This window comes from Delphinus delphis, chromosome 9, assembly GCF_949987515.2.
Source record: "Delphinus delphis chromosome 9, mDelDel1.2, whole genome shotgun sequence".
In the NCBI taxonomy this organism is placed as follows: domain Eukaryota; kingdom Metazoa; phylum Chordata; class Mammalia; order Artiodactyla; family Delphinidae; genus Delphinus; species Delphinus delphis.
Genome location: NC_082691.1, coordinates 79,876,701 through 79,900,298, shown reverse-complemented (window position 1 = coordinate 79,900,298; position 23,598 = coordinate 79,876,701). Strand labels below are relative to the sequence as shown.

Here is a 23,598-nt window from a genome sequence, read left to right as displayed (position 1 = left end):
AATAATCCTGCATAGAAATAGTCCAACGGTAACCATGGCATTAGAAATATGAGAGTGGGGCATATGTTCCTTCCTCAGGCTATAATGCATTAGCATGCAACTCAATAGGAAAAAGAAAACTTTCTTGTTATTTACAGAAATCTTCAAGGAAAGAGCGAATTTTATGTAAAGAGAAAACTAATACAAAGATAAGTTTTAAGCCACTAGCTACAGGGTGTATTAAGGGTTTTTAAGATGAGAATTGAATACATATTTATGAAAACATTATCATCTTTAGGGAGAGAAGTAATTCTTTTAAAACACAGAAAATCAACAGTATGCCCGCTGTATTACAGAAGAATGCATTATAAATAGGCTTTAAAAACTGCTGGATATACTTGCACTCAGTAACTTTCTCGTGGTCATCTTTACAAACCCAGTTTTCTGGTGTGATGCCTAAATTTGGCTTCCAATGATTTGACATCCAACACTGTCCTAGGCATTGTAGGAAGGTCTGTTGATGAAAAGACCTACTCCTTACCATATGCAGCTCAGAGTCTAATGGGGAAGATGGACTTAAAAAAAATGCGTGACATAGGGCTTCCCTGGTGGCGCAGGGGTTGAGAGTCCGCCTGCTGATGCAGGGGACACAGGTTCGTGCCCCGGTCTGGGAAGCTCCCACATGCCGCGGAGCGGCTGGGCCCGTGAGCCATGGCTGCTGAGCCTGCGCGTCCGGAGCCTGTGCTCCACAACGGGAGAGGCCACAACAGTGAGAGGCCCGCATACAGCAAAAAAAAAAAAAAGCGTGACATAAATACCACAGCAAAGGTGCACACAGAGGCCAGATCTCCCAGAAGCTGGAGCAACTAGCTCAATCTAGGAATATTGCCAGAGGGAATGTGAGGTAAAGGAATTTGAGTCTGGAGCAAGATGTCGTGTGCAATCAGGGAAGTGCAAACTCCATGAGCGCAGGAACTGTGTCCACTTGGTTCAGCATATAATCCCCTAGCACATTCCATTGTTTGACAGAGAGTAGGTATTCAATAGATATTTATCTTGACTAATTAACGAAGGAGAAAAAAAGGAAGAGGTAACATAATCAGAGAATAAGATGAATTCAAAGACCCCAAAATGTCGAGAGCAGGGCTTTTTTTGGGAAACATCTCCAGTGCAGGTGCCAGGAATGAGCTGTGGAAAGTGAAATGTTTGGATAGGTTGGACCAGGTTAAAAATTGCTGTTCATGCCATGCAAAAGAGTTTAGTTCATCTTAAGGGAAATAGAGAGCTTTGAAGCCAGGAGGCAGCATGTTAAATTCTGCCCTTTAAGAAGCTTACTGTGGCAACAATGTGAAAGGCAGAGGGTATGGACCTAATTGAATTTTTGATTAATCTGACTTTGTAGATGAGAGAGGGAAAAGTATAGAAGATGCCTCTGCTACAGTAAGCTAGGTAAAGGCAGATGGTGATGCCACAGACTGAGATGGGAAACACTGAGGGGAAATAAGTTTTCAACGGCGAGAAGTAAGGTAATTTGGGTATATTTTAGGCAGTAAAGATTAAGATCTGAGTTTGGAAGAGAAGACCTTTGAACAATGATTCTATGGTCTTTCTAGAACTTTATATATACAAATTTAGCTTGGTGTAAAAGAAAAATTAAGGGATCACTTTTTGCTCTGTAATAGTGCTATTTATAAGAGATCACATGAAAGTATTTTTTACATACTGTACATTTAAGATATGTTTTGATTTTTAGCAGTTACACATCTCTTCTCAGATATAAACATATTGTATAGTTTGTGTTATAATTATAATAAATTGCACCTGTTCTTTGCTAGATTTAAACTAGATAATTTAAGATTAACTGATTATGTGGAAGAATCTATATCTACTTAATCTAGCTATAAAATGGAAGGGATATTTATATTCATAATGTTTTAGTCTTCTGCTTTTTTCATGAAGTTGGTGGGACATTTTATTGAATTAAAATAAATCCTGTGTGGTTTGGCTTTGAATGTGAACTACAAGTCAAAAAAGATCCAAATATTACTCCTTTTGAGAGGGGATGGTTTAAAATAAATTTCAAAGAAGAGAAAAAAAAGGAAAGTCATAGATTTTTTTGGTAATTTGCACCATTTTGCCATGTTTTTACACATCTGAATCACCAACGTGTTGATTTGATATACTCACATATTGCAAAATGATCTCCACCATAGCTTTATTTAACACCTCCATCACATTACATAATTACCATTCCTTTATTGCAGTGTTAACATTTAAGATCTACTCTCTTAGCAACTTCCAGCTATGTATATAGTATTACTAATTATAATAATCATGCTGTACATTAGATCCCCAGAACTTATTCATCCTAAAACTAGCAGCTTGCACCCTTTGACCATCATCTCCCCATTTGCCCACTCCCAGCCCCTGGTAACCACCACTCTACTCTCTGTTTTATGAGTTTGGCTTTTATGCATTCCACATATAAATGATACCATGCAGTATTTGTCTTTCTCTGTCTGATTTATTTCACTTAGCATAATGCTATGTGAAATGCTAACAGGTGTGAGATGATAACTCATTATACTTTCGATCTGCATTTCCCTGATGATTAGTGGTGTTGAGCACCTTTTCATGTACCTGTTGACCATTTGGATGTCTTCTTTGTGAAAATGTCTATTCAGTTCCTCTGCCCATTTTTCAATTGGCTTGTCTGGGGATTTTTGTTTGGTTGGTTGGTTGGATGTTTTTGCTAGTGAGTTGTATGAGTTCTTTATATACTTTATCAGTCCTAAAATTATTATTAATAGAACTGCAAAGTTTTGGTAAAGATGATAACGATGATAATTTGATGATAATTTTCCCACTGCTGCTGCTGCAGCAGCTGATGGTGATGATTATATGCTGGTTTTGAAGCTGATGGATATTCAGCAGTTCCTCAGATTCCAGGAACTGATTAAGAAGCACTCCTATCTAAGAGTCATATTCCTAAGCTGCATACTTAAAAGAGAGATGTCTTCCATGACTCACCAAGTTCCCTTTTCACTATAGGCAATGGCCCACCCATTAGCAGAACTCCCTACTCATGCCCAGAATAAAAATGGTGGGTAGGTACTTAGACCGAACTGACCATAAATTCTATATTACTCCAAAAGTAGCTAAAATATTTTTAGAGAAGAAAAGGAACAAGAAAAAAGGAAGACCCCAAAATGACACTGACATACATGAGGGAATAGATTTGTCAGGTTCCAACGGAGCAATTGGGAGACCAGTCATCACTCATATTATTTCCATAAGAAATGAGTTCCAGGTTTCCAAGAATCAGTTTTTACATACCAAGAGAAGAATCAAGTTGCTATATATTTTCCTTCTTTCAAGCACTAGTATTAATCAAAGAGATACCTCAGATTTTTATACTAGCTCAATTTCTAAACCTCCAGACATCTTTGAATGAAAGGAACTGAAAAATCAGTACACTTTTAATGAAAGGCCTAAAATAATTGTTTTCCATTCATCTTATATAATTTCTTGTTCCCCAAAGGGAAAAATTCAAAGGAAAATTTCCTTGAACAAATTGAATTTTGCTTTTAATTACGTGTTGTTTAGTTTGGGGGTGAAATTCTTATTATTCAAAATCAAATTCCGTAAGAGGGCACTCTTTAATATTCTCCAAAAATTCTAAGAACCATATAACAGTAATTAGCATGGGTCATAATGTCAGGGACTAGGGGCATTAGTGCTGCCGAGTAAGGAGATATCAGTTCTAGAATATCTGGCCCCTAGATCAAATGGAGAAAAGGAATTTTAGATTAGATCAAGTAGGTGCTACAAACAAAAGTTCTTCTTGATTACTCCTGCCTTCTCTTAGACCGCGTGAAATTCGGCAGCAAAGCCAATTGTTAATGCCTCTCAGGCCTCACTTGAGACAACTCACGGGTCTCCTTTACTCAACCTGCCAAGCCCTGCGGTTTATAGAGAGGTGAGCAGAAAGAGAGAGAGAGGGAGAATGATTGAGAGAGAGAGCCTATTACACACCCTTTAGGAATCACAGCAGCATCAAAAAGACAAGAGATAACAAGTGTTGTTGAAGGTGTCGAGAAAAGGGAGCCCCCTGTTCATTGTCGGTGGCAATGTAAAGTGGTGCAACCACTATGGAAAGCAGTATGAAGGTTCCTCAAAATATTAAAAATAGAACCACCATAGGACCCAGCAATCCCACTACAGGGTATATATTCAAAGGAAATGAAAACAGGATATTGAAGAGATATCTGCACTCCCATGTTCATTGCAGTAGCCAAGATATGGAAAAAACGTAAGTGAATGAATGGATCAAGAAGATGTGGTATGTATAGACCATGGAATATTATTTAGCCATGGCAAAAAAGGAAATTCTGCCATTTGCAATGACATGGATGAAACCTGAGTGCACTATGCTAAGTAAAATAAGCTAGACAGAGAAAGACAAATACTGCATGGCTTCATTTATATATGGAAATCTTTTTTTTTTTTTTTAAGTAAAACTCATAGAAACAAAGAGTAGAAAAATGGTTGCCAGGGGCTGGGGCAGGGTGGTGGGTAGGTAAATAGGGAGAGGTTGGTAATAGAGTATAAGCATTTGGTTATAAGATAAAGTCAGAGGACCTAATGTAAAACATGGGGACTAGAGTTGATAATACTGTTGTATGGTTGAGATTGGCTAGGGGACTGATACTTGAATGTCTCACCAAAAAAAAAAAAGAAAAAAAAAAGAAAAAGGAAAGAAAGAAAAAGAAAGAAAGAAAGAGAAACATGAGGTGATGGATGTGTTGATGGGCTGGATGGGGGTAATCTTTTCATAATGTATATGTGGATCAGATCACAATGATGTACACTTTAAATATCTTACAATTTTATTTTTTAATTATACCTCAATAAAGTTGAAAAGGATCATGGGATATTTAAAGTGTACATCATGGTGATTTGATGAAGTATTCATGGTGAAATGGTTTCCCCCATCTGGTTGATTGGCACATTGATCACCTCACATATTTATCCTTTCTTCTTTTCTTTTTTGTTTTTTGGTGAGAACATTTGAGTTCTACTCTCTTGGCAAATTTCAATTGTCGAGTGCAGTGTTGTCAACTCCAGTCACCATGTTTTGCGATGGCTCTTAAGTCCTTACTCATCTTATAGCTGAAAGTTTGTACCCTTTACTCGGTCCTTTTTTAACCTGGCAGTTTTCTGTGCCTCTGGGAATACAAGATGAAGTTGAACTTTCAAAAGAAATTGTAACTATTCTACTCACTAATCCAATTTATGAGAACTCATTCCATTCAGCTGAGAATTTGGAAGCCTCATTATCAATGGTATTAAATCAGAACAAAGGATGATATTTCTGACATACACTGGGGATCCAATATGCCCCACAAAGAGGCTTCACTAAAGTGAAGGTAAATGCCTGGGTGTCAGCAAACAGGTCACACCCGATCCACGTGAAATTCTGCCAGGTGCATCTTCCGAAAGAAGAGAGAAGTGGGTGGCAACCGTTGGTGAGGTAAATTCACTTCTGAGTAAATAATTTATTTTAATATTCATTAAAAAAAGAGAGGAATCATAGCAGCAACCTGTGAACACAACCTCACTCAGATTTTAATATTTATTGTAGTCAAAGCCCTAGCTGGGCTCCACTGGTTTACTTAGCTAGGGTTCCACAAAACATTTTGTTATTAAAGAAATAACTGACTATTGATGATACCTCTTCTTCCATATATCTTTCATTTTTGAATCACAAAAATGTGGTTCTTCACATTTCATATTGTTAAAATATTATCTAGCAAATAACATGAGCTTAGCTGTGTTGGAAGCATCTGTACTTTCCTCTAACTGTACAATAAACCTCCCATACCATAAAATTTATTCTAATACTGTACTTTGTTTCCTAAAATCTTCAACAATATTTTTCTTTTCATATTCCAATGATATTTCCTAAAAAAGGAATAGATTTATTTTGTCCCCAAACTGTTTTTCATATATCTTGATTATGAAATATTTTAATATATACATATTTAAAGAATGTAACACAAATTTAAAAGAATAAAACGAATAAAATGGTATGTACCAACACCCCAGCTTAAGAAATAGAACATAACAATTTCTAGAAATCTCCATGAGCTCTTCTCTGATTCCATCTCCTTTCTTCAGACCATCATATCCATCCCCTTGTCAACATAGCCACAGTCCAGAATTTCATGTTAATCATTTTCTTATTTTCTTTTCAGTATTACCACTTATATTAGTTACTTCTTCATCTCAACAAAGACCAAAAATAGCAATAGTTTTAATAAGATAGAAATAGGCTGGTATGGTGGCTCCACAATCATGATGACCTTGACTCTTTCTATTCTTGCTCTGCCATCCTCAGCACTTGATGGCTACCTCATGGTTCAAGATGGCTGCCTCATCTCCCTCTATCCATTCTCTGTTCCAGCTAGCAGGAAACAGAAAGGAGAAAGTAGAAGGCATATACATATACTTAGTAATTATTCTATTACTTTCCTGGATTCAGAATTATTCATATTTTCTATTTCTCCTTGAGTTTTAGTTATATTTTTCTAGGAATTTATGCATTCCATTTCAAATTTAGTAGCATGTTGTTTATAATATTCACTTATTACCTCTTTAATTTCTATAGTATTTTTAGTTATGTATCTTTTAGTTACTAATACTTTTACTTATGCTTTTAAACATTTTTGGAATAATTCTTCCAAAAGTATGTTGATTTTATGTCTTATAAGTCTTATCAAAGAACAAGCTTTTGGCTCTTTTGATCCTATTTCATGTTCTACTTTATTAGTTTCTTCTCTTTATTACTTCGTTCTGTCTATTTAATCTTTGCATTTAGTTTCTGTTCATTTACTTTTAAAAGTATACATTTGCATTACTTTTTTCGAGCTTTTCTTCTCTTCCAAAGTAAGAATTTGAGGCGACAAATTTTCTTCCATTTCTTCCACTTTAGCTGTATTCCGTATTTTTTAGTTCTTTGTGTTTTTTGCTTTCCATTACGCTAGAGTCTTTGATCCATGAGCTGCTTAGACATGTGTTTTAAATTTTGAAATAAATGAGTCTTTTGTAGCTACTTTTTGTTTTGTTTTTTTATTTCTAACATAAATTTACTGTGGTCAGAAACTGGTCTGTATGACATCAGTTCTTTTAAACTTGTTGAGGCAGATTTGTGGACTAGCATGTGGCCAATTGTGATAAATACTTCCTTGTGCTAAAAAAGGATTGCATATTTTCAACTTACTGGGTGCAGTATTTTCCAAGTCTATTAGATCAAGTTTGCCAGTTGTGAATTTCAAATTGTCTGTGACCTAACAATTTTTTGTCTGCTTAACCCAGCAATTAATGCAACTGTTTTGTTAAAATCTCCCTCCATGATGTGGCTATATCTATTTCTCCTGATAGTTCTGTCAATTTTGGTTTCTATATATTTTCAGATTATATTATGTCCCTATCACGTAATAATGTTTAGAATGTTTATATGTTCTGGTTAATTAACACTTTTACCATTTTGCAGTGTCCCTCTCAATCTATGGTAATGTTTTGGGGTCTTTGAGTTTGTCTGATGATAATGTAATAGCAATGCCAGCTTTCTTTAGGTTAGTGTTTACCTGACATTACTTCTATCCTTTCACTTTCAACAGTTCTATGTCCTTATACTTTAGATGTTTCTCTTATAAAAAGCATATTGTTGGCTTTTGCATTTTTATCCAGGTTAGAAATTTTTGCCTGACAAGTCTGATCCCCTTGAACTCTCTGTGACTTTATAAATTTAGAATAATTTTTAGTGCCAGATTTCTATTTTTTCTAAATATTTATTCTTTCCATCTCTCTTTCCTGCATTCTTTTTTATTTTCTTTTTGTTCTTTATTATTTATATCATCCTACACACACACACACAAACACACACACACTTATACTGACGTCCTATGCTGCTATATTATTTATATATCATTTCAGTCATTTTTACCACTATAAAAAGAACAGGATTTTTTTCTAATAGCATGTATGTTTTGATTTTTTGCTCTTCACTAAGAAATTACAAAGGAAGCTTCTACATACTTAACATTTAGGATATAACATTTTGTAAAATAAATCCTGGATTTAATTGATTTTTGACATTGCTAGAAACAGAATTTTTATGAAAAGTCCTGTCTCGAGTGCTAAATTTTGAATATCTATTTGTTATACTATTACTATATAAACAAACATCCCAATTCACAATATGCATCATAATTCTTTATTAACTACAGTGGATATAAATCCTATTTCAAGGAGTTATTGATAACTTCAAATTTGTTACCAGCTCTCCTGAGTTGTTCAGGTTATTGCTAATTAGATCTTCTCTAGATCTTCATGAAGAATTCATACCACAGGTAGGAGAAGGATATCCTCTTATATTTTCTTATATTATCTTCATTCTAGGTGTGTGTTTTTTTTTTTTTACATAAGTCATTTCCTGTAGAAATCATGTACAGCCATAAGCACATTATGGGAGGGCTAGTTTAATTAAAACTAGAAAGGATAATTTGTTATCCACTTACCAAGCCCATATAAACTCAATATGCCAAGAGTGAACGAAGTGGGCAGGGCCCTATTGTCAGTCTCTCTGTGCACTTGGAGCTTTCCTCTCCTCTCCCTTTACCTCCATCATCCACCAATGTATGGGCCATGAAGGCACTAAGGTCAATCTGTGCAATAATTATTAGTCAAGAATCATTTATTTCTTGGGGATTTTTTAATGTAAAAAGAGAAATATCGCGTCTTCCAATAAGATGGCAGATTGAATAGGTCCATTTACCTTCACTCTATCCCAAATCTCCATTAAAACAAGAATAGATTTTTAAGTCATACGTCACAATTATAAAAATATCAAGAGAGGAGATGACAGCAAAATCATTTTGGAAGCTGGAAAGTTAAAGAATGGCTGGAAAATGCCTCAGTTATCCCATGAAAGTGGAATTCTAAGTCAACAGTAAGTTACAAAAGTAAGCAATCTCAAGTCCATTCTCTAGTAGGTCTGCGTCTTTATTCCTGTTCTGCCCCTAGCTTCTTCATGACCTTTTTTTTTTTTTTTAGATTCCATATATATGTGTTAGCATACAGTATTTGTCTTTTTCTTTCTGACTTACTTCACTCTGTATGACAGACTCTAGGTCCATCCACCTCACTACAAATAACTCAATTTCGTTTATTTTTATGAATGAGTAATATTCCATTGTATATATGTACCACATCTTCTTTATCGGGCTGGGGAAAGGGTAAGCTGGGACAAAGTGAGAGAGTGGCATGGACATATATACACTACCAAATGTAAAATAGATAGCTAGTGGGAAGCAGCTGCGTAGCACAGGGAGATCAGCTCGGTGCTTTGTGTCCACCTAGAGGGGTGGTATAGGGAGGGTGGGAGGGAGGGAGGCGCAAGAGGGAGGGGATATGGGGACACACGTATATGTATAACTGATTCACTTTGTTATAAAGCAGAAATTAACAGACCACTGTAAAGCAATTATACTCCAATAAAGATGTTTAAAAAAAAAAAATCTAATTTACCTAGCAGCAGCCCTCAAAGTTTTTCAAAATGTTGAAAAGTGAGGGTAAGTTAAAAAATTTTATGCAACAGTTAAATCCACAAATTTCTTCCCAACCTCTACATGGATGCAGCTGCTCCTCCTCCACCAAACGGAAGTGTAGTCTTTATTTATTTATTTATTTATTTTTTTGCGGTATGCGGGCCTCTCACCATTGTGGCCTCTCCCATTGCGGAGCACAGGCTCCGGACGCGCAGGCTCAGCGGCCATGGCTCACAGGCCCAGCCGCTCCACGGCATGTGGGATCTTCCCGGGCCGGGGCACAAACCCGCGTCCCCTGCATCAGCAGGCGGACTCTCAACCACTGCGCCACCAGGGAAGCCGGGAAGTGTAGTCTTTTGACACAGTAAAGCAGACAGGAAGGAGTTCAGGGTCAGGAACAGATTTCACAATGAAAACAGGGACACTGAGTGACAGTTAATATGTTGAATGGTGAGAGCCCCACCTTCCACCCCACTGTCCCCAACAGCCAGGCCTATTCCCTCCAGGTGACAGTAGGCAAGGAACCAGGAGGTTTTTCTTTGGGGAATACAATGAGCACAAGAGAAAAGATGAAAATATATAGCATTGGGTTTTCTCAAAAAAAGCTCCAGTCAGATGATACTATATATGTGCCCACAGTCAACAAATCCCAAAGCACATGTACAGGACTTCCAACCAGCTTTTCACTGCCTTAAATATGAGCAAACCACCAAAGTTCCTGGAGATCTGAAGACAGCCTCAGGCATGAAAGAGAGAGACCCAAACAAACAAAAAGGAGACAAAAACTTGCAGGAAACAGAGACTGTGCAAGAAGTTGAAAACACAAGACAAGAAACTATCATTAATATATTCAGAGAGGTGAACAAAGAAATTGCATTCATGAAATATGAATGACATTCTATAAAAGAGGCACGAGAAGCAAAAAATAAATATATAAATAAAATAGAAAATACATAAAATACAAAATATCAATATAATGTAAAGATATAAAACATAAGTGGAAATTTTAGTATACAAGAAACAAGATAAGAAAATAATAGGAGTTTCAGAAAAAGAATAGAGAAAACTGAGATTACATCAAAACTCAAGAAAACTTCCATAAAAGAAGAATATAATTTTTATGACATAAAGTCCCGCTGAGTGCCAGCAAAATTGACGAAACAGATGCACACAGGGAAGGGCACTGAGAGTTCAGAACATGGTGAATGAAGACAGACCCTAAAAGTTTCCAGAAAGGGGGAAAAACAGATTCCTTAAGATGAAAAGAATGGCAGAAGACTTCTTTATACCAAACACTGGGAACTCCCAGGCAATAAGGGGGAAATGGCTTCAAGGAAGAAAATGACTAGTTGTAGGACAAGCAGAAAAGCCCTGGAAGAGATGTCTCTAAGACAATGGAATTGGTAGAATATTTGATGTAGATTAGGTGTCCTGTCACTTGATTGTTTGAAGGGAAGATTTAAACAACCAGGGAATACTTGGGGCTGATTTAGTGGTATCCACTTAGAAAGCTAAGCAAGTAAGCGGGGGACACAAAACAGGAAAAGTAATATAAATCCCATTGCTCAGCTGTTAACAGATATCTAGACAACATTCTGAACACTGAACTCTGCTCTAAGCAAACTTATGATATAGCCATAATGGGAGAACGATGGAGACATGAAAAGTATAAGTGTGTTCAGTGGAGGATGCTGTGAAAGATAGCTAGATTCTCATCATCTAACATAGTGGAGTTTTAACTGTAATGCCTTCAACTGAGAAATCAAGAGATGGTATCATATGAATACTCCTAAAGTAAGTGCAAATAAATGTCCAAAAAGAGCTGGAAGATTTTAAACTGGCTGTCTTTGGCAAGCAGAAAATGGTTAGCAGGAACTAATATTTTGTGCAATTTGCCTTGAATAAATATAGAAATATAAATAGAACCCCTAATGTTTTTATACCACATTCACCCAAATGAATTCTTTTGTACACTGCCTTGGAGACCACTGGTTTAGTTCATGGTGATTCTTGTGTGCATTATTAGCACCCGGGGTCGGTGCTAATCACTGGAGTCTGCAATCACTACCACCAGGTGGCAATAGTGAGTTATATCTGGACCTGCAGGATTTCTGTTCAGAAATGACCCTTGAGCACCACCCAGTTATCTTAGGATTCTGAATTTGGTCATGTCCTGGACAAAATGTTCTCAGTCACTTGAAAGAAGTTGTGAGACATACTCACAAGGTCTTAGATGTCATATATTTGTGGGAAATACGAATGTACGATGACAACTGGGATTGAATAAAAACACACTAAGCAATATGAAATGTAATTAAATGTAAAGTTTTAGATGTAGGCTAAAAAACTCACATAAATAAAAAGTGTTCTGGAAGGCAAGATGACACAAGGGAAATTACTGAGAGGGAACTTAGATACACAGAAATCTGCTTCAATTCTGCTGTGACCATTATGTCACACTGAGATTTATTTTTGCTCTTCTGAAAATTTAGGTCTGTGTACCAGATTATCTCTAAATACTATCTGTTCTAATAGTGTATGATTCTTTTATATATTAAAAAAACTTTTTTATGATTGTGGAAGATACAAAAAGTATCAAGAAGGTAGCAGGTACTCTCATATCTTGACACATTTCATTTCAGTCTTATTTCTAGGCACATATGCAGATATATTTTTTATTTTTTTAAAAATTACATCGTTCTATACATTTAATTTCACAGAAGTCTCTCATCATGAAACATAAAACAAGTACTTTCCCATTCACAGTATAGCCATGGCAATGTCCTTTGGTCACCAGCACAAGAGGTTTTCTCTGGCCACTTCATCCCTGTCTCCAGCCTCACCCCTCTAGACACTTTGCTTCTCCCTTCTTCACTTTGGATTTTTTTTTCTCTCCCGAACTCATAGGAGAAAATACCGCCCCCCCCAATTCCTCCTCCACTCATGGAAAAATGTAGTGATTAGTCTGATAATCTGCAAATATGTGCTCTCAGGGTCTGAATCTTACTTTCTACCCTGAGTGACTTATTCCAACACCCTCTTAGATTAGGGTCAAACACTTGGTCTCAAGTTGAAACTACTGCCTTGAGCAGAAGATTAATTTGCTAAGGACACCCCCCACTCCCTTTTATAGTTTCTGTACCAATCATTGGCTTAATTAGTGGCTCATCTCAGACTTCCTTAAGAGCTGTATTTTCCTGCCCATTGCCCTCTACTACTATCCCTCTGGTCCTCAACTTTTACCCCTTACTGCAGTATCATCTCTTCACAGTAGTTCAGTCCAGCAATCACAGGCCCTAAGTAAAAGTAACAGTAGAGCTGACTGCATGGGATTCATGTTTACTGGCTAGATAACGCAAGTGGTGCGCCCCATGCCACCTCCCAAAGACCTCCGCTTAACTCTTGATGTGTTTTATGATATATTACCATTACCATTTACTGCAGGACTTGAATTTAACTTGAATTTGTAATGCTTTTCTAAATTGTCCACGATATTTGCAGAAACATCGCCTTTTGTGCTGTAGCATTCATGTATGTTTTAAAGTCTTTATATAGGAAAAAAGTATGAGAAGTCCATAAGGTCTAAAGCACGCAAATATGTCAATATTTTTCTATTTTGATTTTTTAATTTTATACCTGTCAGTGCAGTTTTATCATTTTATATATATGACTGCATATATACATATATGAAGTCCAATTTTTTATGAAATCCAAGTTTTTCTTTGTATTTTTGAAAGTTTTAATGTGATGAGAAATTACATGCATATTACATCTTTAAGTTTCCATTTCTTATTATCAATTTAATAATATCCAAATTATATATCATTTTCTGATTTGTGTTTGAAGTCTCTCCTTTAGTAAAATAGCTAATAGTTAAGCCCTAAGTTTCATTTGTCATTTTGTATCACTGATAAGAGCTTTTAAACTTATTTTACTCTTTTATTTACATATCCTTTATTTTTCAAATTTTCAATGGAAAGTTTTATTATGTAGAAAATACAAATCATTCCCATGTAGGAAATATAAGGCAAAGGGAGACATTTGTAAATTAATTTATTTGGGGTGAAGGGTAGATACCTTTGGGGGCTAACCTTTAAGTTAATTAGAAAGTAAAGGCAAATTACAATCCAATGTCCTGACCCTGCCATGCTAAATGCCGTTCCCACATCCATGATGGCTTTTAGTGAGCAGACATTTTTTCCTATCATGATTTCTCAAAAGGCTCTTTCAGTGCCAGTGTCACACACAGCATGCTTATCTGTATGAAACGGGGCAATTCTTCTGTCTGCATATTTCTTAAATACATCCAGTTCTTTTTTTTTTAAAGGCTCAGTGTGCAAGACAGGTCTGAAATAGGCAAGAATTGGAGACCTATAAAGAGGTGATTACAGTAACTCAAATCAGAGATAACAATGACTTAGACCAAACGTGATAGTGGAGATGGAAAAAACCCAACAGACTCCAGATGTATTTAAGGAGATACAATTGACAGGATTTGGTGGGATGAGGAAAAGAATGATTTCAAGGAGGATGAGAAATACTGTGTAGTGGCTGAGGGTATGAGCCCTCCATGGTCTCAAAATTCAAGTCTACCATTTCCAGGCTCTATAACCTTGGGAAGCCATTTAACCTCTCTGGGCTTCATGTCTTCATGTGTAAAGTGGGATACTAGCAGTACTGCCCTCATTGTGTTGTAAGAAAAATGTGAATTAAATCATTTATTTGATTTTAACCTGAAGCAGTGCTTTTGCATACTAGGCACACTCTAAGTGTTTGTAATCGTGGTGATGGTAATGCTATTAGCTTATATAGATGATCCTGAAGAAGAACAGGGCTTGAGGAAGGAAATAATGAGTTCGGTCTTGAACATTTGGGGACTGGAGTTTTATTTAAGACATTCAAATTATGTCGAACAGACAGTTGGATTGATAGGTCTAAAAGGAGAAGTCTGGCTGAAAACAAGTTTGGTGGTCTGGTTTTATCTTTCATTAAAACAATGAAAGCATATGAGATTTCCTAAGGAGAAATATTACTATGAGAAGAGACAAGTACTTATGACAGAGTTTCAAGAAATTCCAGTTTTAAGGAAGGATCAAGGAAAATGAACTGGCAAGGGAGACAGAGGAAAGGCAGAAATGTAGAAGAAAACCCAGAGGACTGAGATATCACAGAGCCCAAAGAAGAGTTCTGCAGCAGGAAGGCGTGATCAACTATCTTAGGTGCTGCTGAGAGGTCTACAAACCTGACACTGAACAATATCTATTGGGTTTAGTAATATGAAGGTTATCAATAATCATAGCAAGTACGTATTGGTGGATTGAAGAAACAGAAGCCAGATTGGAGAGGTTAAAGCAATGGAGTCAGTGAATGCAGACAACTCTTTTGAGTAGTTTGGCTGTGAAAATGGATGTGCTGTGGGCAGTAGTTTCATTGAGAGGGGGGTTAAGAAGGCCTTCTGTTTTTCTTTTGGAAAGATGACTTGAAAATGATTAAACTTTGGTGGGAAAATTCTAGTGAAGTCTATTGTATAAGGTTTCTGAGGAGGCCTGAGAGATCGGGGTTCAGAAACTAGTTGGAGGAGAGAGATTTACTCTCTTTGTATGTAGAATATGGAAGGAAGGGCAGATGCAAGTATGTTTCTACCTTTGACAGGGAGACTTCTACTAGCTTCTATTTTCTGTGTGGAATAGGAGGCAGAGCTACCCGTGAAGAGTGAGAGGAGGGAGGTGAAAAGAGAAGTGGGAAGGTTTTAAGTTTTCTTGTGGAGACAGGTAGAATCATTTGGTGAGAGAAACACAGCAGGGTAGAGGTACAGCAGTAACAAAGCAGCTGAAAGTTGTGACCATGAATGTTGGGAGCCTAATCTCCTCTACTGTGTGTAATTTTTTCTTTTTTTTTTTTATAAATTTATTTATTTATTTTTGGCTGCATTGGGTCTTCGTTGCTGTACATGGGCTTTCTCTAGTTTCGGCGAGCGGGGGCTACTCTTTGTTGTGGTGCGCGGGCTCCTCATGCGGTGGCTTCTCTTGTTGCAGAGCATGGGATCTAGAGCGCAGACTCAGTAGTTGTGGTGCACAGGCTTAGTTGCTCTGCGGCCTGTGGGATCTTCCCGGACCAGGGCTCGAACCCGTGTCCGCTGCATTGGCAGGTGGATTCTTAACCACTGCGCCACCAGGGAAGCCCTACTCTGTAATTTTCATCAACAGAACTTGGCTGCTCAGGGGCAGACGTGACGCAGAGAAAGTAAATTGTTGGGTTAATCCAAAGTTAAGATTTTGCTAAAGAACTATCATTCTAAAGAGAGACAAGAGAGTTTCGGGTTTTGCTGAGAAGGTTACTGATGGTGGTGATGGCTTCATGGGTATATAATTATTCTCAAACTCATCAAGTTGTATATATTAAATACGTACAACATTTTACATATCAATCATACCTCAATCAAGTGGTTTTAAAAATAACTGCATTTGGGGCTTCCCTGGTGGCGCAGTGGTTGAGAGTCCGCCTTCCGATGCAGGGGACACGGGTTCGTGCGCCGGTCCGGAAAGATCCCACATGCCGCGGAGCGGCTGAGCCCGTCAGCCATGCCCGCTGAGCCTGCGCTTCCGGAGCCTGTGCTCCGCAATGGGAGAGGCCACAACAGTGAGAGGCCCGCGTACCGCAAAAAAATAAAAATAAAAATATAAAAATAAATGCTTTTGACCACCTAGAGGGGTGGGATAGGGAGGGTGGGAGGGAGGGAGACGCAAGAGGGAGGAGATATGGGGATACATGTATATGTATAACTGATTCACCTTGTTATAAAGCAGAAACTAACACACCATTGTCAAGCAATTATACCCCAATAAAGATGTTAAAAAAAAAATGCCTTAAAAAAGAAAGTTACTGAATTGGTTTACCAAGAAATCTAAACTGGATAAGAAAGGAAGTGAAGAAAGGAGAGGACCAAACTATTGGGAATAATAACTAGATGCTTTAGTGACCAAGACTTGTCAATAGAGTCAAAGGACAACAGGGACAGAAGTAATTCAACAGCTAAGTTGGAAAAGAAGCTGCGGTAAACTGCAGAATTCTTGGTTAATGGAGTGGTAAAACAAGGCTCTTTCTATCCCTGAAGAACTATCATATCAAGCACATACCATAAGGATTCCTGTGTTTTACTTACACAGGATTTGCAAAGCAAGTGACCAAAAAACAGTTTTAGACTCTTAAATTTAGTGTTGAAAATGAGAAGGTTGAGAGACAGTCTACCTTTGGAGAAATTCAGAATATTTTCCTAAACTCCAACTTGTATGATCAATTTTTGGCAGGGGAGCCTTCCATTTACCTCGAGACAGTGCAATAGATATTGAGGAATCACCACTTGGAAAACTTGAAACTCTGTTTCCTAGAGATCAGTGGACTGGTATTTGACATACTCTTGAAACATTTAAAAGTGAAAGTCACTGCTGAGTCTCCTTATCTAATGGAGAGTCAGCTGCTCTTTCACTGCGAACGGAGCAGAGGTGCCTGTTTCCCATGAGCCAGATGTATGACAGGAGTGGTATTTGGGGTCATTTTAAAAGCAACTTTCCCCAAGACAGCTTCTTGACAGGGCAAGGCGACCTCTGCATCAAGAGATCGGGTGACCATCACATGCAGAAACCACAGGGTGTCATAGTGGAAGAGGTGCATTACTCCACAGAAGGAGCAGCAACCTGATGTTCTTATTTGGGTGACAGGAATCTCTAAAAGCACCATGACGCATAAAATCCATAATACCACCCACCAGATGAGGCCATCTGGAACATCCATCAAACATAAAGAGAAATCTGTATGTCTTCTTTGGAGAAATGTCTATTTAGGTCTTCTGCCCATTTTTGGATTGGGTTTTTTTTTTTGGTATTGAGCTGCATGAGCTGCTTGTATATTTTGGAGGTTAATCCTTTGTCAGTTGCTTCATTTGCAAATATTTTCTCCCATTCTGAGCACTGTCTTTTCGTCTTGTTTATGGCTTCCTTTGCTATGCAAATGGACATATATACACTACCAAATGTAAAATAGATAGCTAGTGGGAAGCAGCCACATAGCACAGGGAGATCAGCTCGGTGCTTTGTGAACACCTAGAGGGGTGGGATAGGGAGGGTGGGAGGGAGGGAGACGCAAGCGGGAAGAGATATGGGAACATATGTATATGTATAACTGATTCACTTTGTTATAAAGCAGAAACTAACACACCATTGTAAAGCAATTATACTCCAATAAAGATGTTAAAAAAAAAAACCCATAAAGAGTACTAACATCGTATCTTATTTAAACCAGTCAACTAAGACCTCTCCTAATCCTTACTGCTCTTCTCCCGATACTGTCCATCCCTTGCCACTCCAAATATGGAGGATTTAGAAACTTGAACTAGCAAATGGTGGGAGAAACTGGAGCTAGAAGAGAGAGAACAATACAAACCCACAAACCTACTTCCAACTATGGGCTTTTCAGCAAGCCTGATCTAGGGGACAAGCAAAAGTTTAACTTTACTAAAGTTTGGACTTTTGCTAGTAGAGGACTCTTTATTTCAGCTACTGAAATGAGGTTGCTTTTTTTTTATTAAAACTAAACATGACTGAAAGACTCTATTAAATGAAGTGACCAAAAATGTTATAGATTCTACTCCAGATTTCACCCCAGGGATAGCAAGAATCAGACCAACCTCAGAGTGTGTTACATGGATCACAGGTGAGAGAAGGAATGAAGTTGCTTTTGTATTGCACCTTAGGGAGCTCTATTCTTAAACAGAAACATTAGAAATAGTGATTTTTTTCAGATGGAGCCATCTGAGGATGTGCTATTGTCCAGGAACTAGAGGAGAGGGTGACAGAAAGAGCGGAGTCGAACGTCTCTGGAAATGAGATTTAAGAAATGTGTAAAGCCGGGATATTTAAGGCGTTACTCATGAAGACGGTATAGTTATCCAGATGCTGACAGGATTTGCAGGATGAGGAATGTTGTGTGCCAGATGGGCATGTCATCTTAAGTGATGGCAGTGGGTGACTGGGCGATCAGAACATCCTGTTCAAAAGAATAGGCAGAGAAAGAGCCAAATTATATGAGCCTTAAAGAGAAATCGATTAGTTTTCATGTCAGTAGAGGATTAATGTTCTAGAAGAGGGTTGGGAACAAGGAGGACACGGACTCTCTCTCTCAACAGTGAAGTACAGAGGGTGAAAACGTTCAATTTCACAAGTAGTGGTATCCTCTGGGGAGGATCAGTGAACGTGCCAAATAAAGAAACACTCCAACAAGAGGTTTAGGAATTCACTGACCATGTACCACCAGTTCAGAGGGAAAACCCTGGGAAGATTTGGGAGTGTTTGGTGAGAAGGGAAGAAAGGAAGTTAAGAGTCGGCTCAGGAATAAGAAAGAAGGATGAATGAATGAAACTGTGTAAAGTATTTCAGTGGTTATGTATTTTTATTGTTAACATTTCTATTGATGGAAAGATAAATGTTGCATTATTGGGCTGCCATAACAAAATACCATAGACCGGGTGACTTAAAAAGCAGGAACTTATTTCTCCCAGTTCTAGAACCTGAAAATCCAAGATCAAGGTACCAGCAGGATTAGTGTCTGATGAGAGCTCTCTCCTTAGGTTGCAGATGGCTGCTTTCTCTCTGTGATCTCACATGGCAGAGAGAGAAAGATCAAGCTCTCTGGTGCCTCCTCTTACAAGAGCACTAATCCCATCATGCAAGGCCCCGACCATCATGACCTCATCTAACCCTATTACCTCCCAGAGTCTCCACCTCCAAATACCATCTGATTGGGGGTTAGGGCTTTCAACATATGAATTTTGCGGTGGGGTGGACACAAACATTCAGCCCATAACAAATGCTATTACTGCTTGTTATGACCACAAACAGAGCTGTTCTCATGTACGTTTTATTGTTGAACAGAATTCAGGCACAGGAAACAAATATCGAACAAAGAAGGACCACATGATGTGTAAACTTATGTGCCTGTGCGTTGCTTACTCTTCTACCATTGGTGGATTGACAACGATCACTGGTACCTCCACCAACTTGATCTTCGCTGAGCATTTCAATATGTAAGTAAAATTGTTGGACTGGTGATTTAATAAATGGACAACACACAAATTATAAGAATTATTCTTACTTGTTTCAGAGAATCCAAAGACAGAGATGCTATATTGAGTTAACTCTCCTTTGTTCCCCATCAGGACTTCTATATTTCTAGAAACATGCCCTTCTACTCCTTCCCATGGAGTTAAATATGTAGGGCATAGTGAATTAACAGGTGTTTGCAGATTGCAAGGTCACCTTGAAAGAAATAACTCCTGGATGACCATGCTCACCAAACACAGAAGACACTTTTCATTATAAATAATATTGCAAATGGTAGTTACCTACAAAGAAAGGGGATTGTTCACATGGGACAATTTATGTAGGGTTTTGCAACTGAACTTAAATGATGAGCAGGAAACAGAATTGCTCATTACAGAAAATTTGGTGTTGAGGTTGAAAAAGATTTGAAGGATTGTGCAATTACCAAAAATAGCAGTAACAAAGTATTCTAAGGACAGATGTATGAATCTGAATATAAGTTAATGCTGTGATGTTACTCCAGTGCAGAAAATGGGGGATCCTGGATACAGTCAGAGCACTTGAGTTAAAAATTCCACATCTTTCAGTCACTTACTTTGTGAATTTGAACAATAAAAAGTAAATAACTCTTCCAAGACTTAATTTTTTCATACCTAAAATAGTCACAGTTCATATGATTATTGTGAGAATTAAATGAAGTAGACTACGTAAAAATACTTGGTACCATGTAAGGACTATTGAAGCAATAGTCTGAAAGTCCATGCTTTTTTGTGAGAGCTCAATCTGATCCTGCACCCAAGGTATATTTTCAAGGACTAATAGGACAGATAATTGTCAGAGTGCCTGGAAGGTGGGCAGTGCTGAGGATGGCCTGGAACAGGATTTAGGTCCTTTTCACAGAAAATTTAGGAAAACCACACTCTAGGAAACAGATTCAGAAACTCTGTGAACTTTCTGAAATTATTTGCAAGATGTTCCAAGAAATCCAAGATTCAAAAAATGTCACCCTCCGTTGTGGAAAGAATGAGAACTTATGTACAAAAGAGAACACTAACAGAACAGTTAAGGGAATTTGTAACACAGACCTCCATGTGCGCTTATTGTTTCTATTAGTACACAACCATCATGTGTACTCCAACGGCCTACTTAGAAAGGAACCTTAGAAAGACATTTGGTTTATAAGTGGGAGACTTCTAAAATTCCTAGTGCAGAGAGGATTTATCCCATTTATCTCCTAGTTCAAGATAGGAAATGTACTTGATCCCTTTCTGAAAGCTAGACTTCTGTCCTTTCCCACGAATCCCCCAAAGAAAGAGATTCCACATTTCAGTCCTCTCTGCAAATCTCTTTTTCTAAAATTTAGACCAATTTTTTATTTTTTATCTTTGTTGGTGTTAGAGAACTGCTGGTTTCCACCATTCCCATGAAATTACTTGGTATTGTCAAAATGACCACATTGAGTTTGCCCTTGGTCTTTGTGTTCTTGCCCAATGTATCGACAAAATTTTCTTTCTTTTATTTAACTGTTCCTTTGACTCTGAATGCATTCATCCATTTGCAATGACAGATTGAGAGCACTGTAGCACTTTGGGCAAAATGTTTTAGTAACTATTTTCCCCAATTGTCTAATCTTCTAGTTCTTCTAATCATGGGAATTTGGCCAAAATGTTCTTTAAATTTAGAAAATACTTAAAATGTACTTTAAAATTAGTGGGTTTTTTTCTTCAAGTTTTCTTTAACATTAAGAGTTATATGAAAACTGGAAAAAAACTCAAAGTATCCCTTCTTGATAGAAAATATTAAAATAGAAGGGGGAAAACAACCTTATGTAACAAAATATAATTGATACTATTAAACAAACTAGCTATTTAATAAATGTTTTCTTAAATATCGACCCTAAAAAATACAACAGCAACCCAAAGCAACAATGGAATGAAATGCCTTCAGTTTCACTGGAAAAAGTTTCAGAAACTTAAAACTGCAGAAAATAAAAAAGATTTATTTTCTATGTTCAGATGTTTGGAGCCAGAGAGAAATCGCCCTTTATTTCCAAATCCACTACAATAATCTCACCTTTTCTCTTGACACTGCTTGCCATCTTTTTGAGCAATACCAACGATCATTTTGTACAAATTCATTTTGGGTCTTGCCAACTTCCAAAGGGTACATAAGCATGAGAGTCAATGATTTCCTGCCTTTGACATTTAGAAAAAGGTGCTATCTTACAAATAAACTATGGGAGGAAGAGACTGTATAACACATTTAAAAGCCTTATCTATCTATCTGTCTATCTATTTACTTATACATAAAATATATTTATATATTATACATGTGATGTCTTTTGTTCTCTTTTTTACACAAAGGAAAGAAGAACAGTGAATTCTGAGAAACCTAAATTTTATTCTGTGCAAATAAAAAACAGATCTTCACTTATTCACTCAGTCAATCAACAAACATTTGTTGAGGACTGACAATGTGCAAGGCATGGTTTTGAATTCTTTCGGAAAAGGCAAAAAATAAAAATTACCAGAAAGAAGATTCCATCTCATTGTCTAGACAAAACATACATATATGGAAACCATGAAAACATTTAAAACATAATAACATTTGTTCTTTGACATATAAGGAAGAAGGTAAAGTGACATGTATTGAGCCCTTGCCAGATGAATTACATATATTATAGTGCACACGAATCCTATATATCCTTGCTGTGGAAGTGGTATACAGTGGTAATTAAAGGTATAGCTCTGAGATTAAAATGTCTGTGTTCAAATACCAGCTCTTGGACAAATTACTTAATGTCTTTAAGCCTGTTATTTTGCCAGAAAATAAATGAAGATAATAATAAGATCTCTCTCTCTCTCAGAGAGTTGTTTTGAGTTTTACATAAAATAAATGGCACTTAGAACAGTGCCTAACACAAAGCATGTGCTCCATTAATGTTGGCTATTATTAGTAGAGTTGAGAAAGTTGGCATTCAGCTTAGCAGTTTGAAGGCCAAACCAAGATCAGTCAAACCCCAAAGTCTGTCTCCCTAAAATATTACCTTCCTAGTAACAGTTGAACATGCATCCTTAAAGAGGACTCTAGCTGTGTGCAGCACCCCTTGATCAGTAGAGAAAATCTGTCTGTGTAACCTGGCCCAATCTTAAAAGAGGTAAACACCATGTTTATGGAGAAAATGAATGCAAATAATCCATAAAATCAAAGCACAAAAATCGTGTCATCAGTTTTGCAGGGAGGCAGTGGATAGTCTGTGCATGTCTTTGCACAGTTGAGAATAGCAGTGTGCACACTGGCGTTATAAGAGTCTGGGGACGGGAGACCAGTTAGGAGTTTATTACCAATGTACTGACAAATGATGAGAGGCAGAACTAGATTAGCTGTGAAGTGATGGGGGGATTTAGTCTTAGGGCACTGTACAGTCAGAAGGTAGTGAGTAACTAGGTGTGAGGATGTAAGGGTCAGGAGGGGTTAAGGCAACTCTGGGAAATTTTGACAATATGGCTGTATAGATAGTGATGACATGAACTTCTAGAGAAGTCATGGCAGGTTCATTAGAGAAATAAATAAATTTTATTTTGAGTATATTGAAGTGGCCTGCTCAGAATCTATCCACAAGGGGATTTTCAGCAGGCATTTGCAAATACATTGTTGAAATTAGTTGTAAATTTGGGACTCTATATATATATATCAACATAGATATTAAAATCTTGACTCTAGAAATGGTCATATAGGGAGAAAAAAAGTTAAAAGAATTGAGACCTGGATAGATTCATAGGAAATATTAACAAGAAAGAAGATGAGAAAAGTTAATCAAGGTAGGTGGAGAACCAGGAGCACATGGGATTTTTTTTTTTTTTGCGGTCCGCGGGCCTCTCACTGTTGTGGCCTCTCCCGTTGCGGAGCACAGG

General features: G+C 37.4%; 1 protein-coding gene across 1 annotated transcript in view; it reads left to right on the top strand.

Annotated features, from left to right (window-relative positions):
- Window positions 1-23,598, top strand: part of SLC13A1 (solute carrier family 13 member 1) — a 76,124-nt gene that overhangs the window by 25,851 nt on the left and 26,675 nt on the right. Inside the window, exon 7 of the mRNA XM_060020813.1 lies at window positions 19,517-19,668. Within this exon, the coding sequence (XP_059876796.1) occupies window positions 19,517-19,668 (152 nt within the window). The remainder of the gene's footprint in view (window positions 1-19,516; window positions 19,669-23,598) is intronic.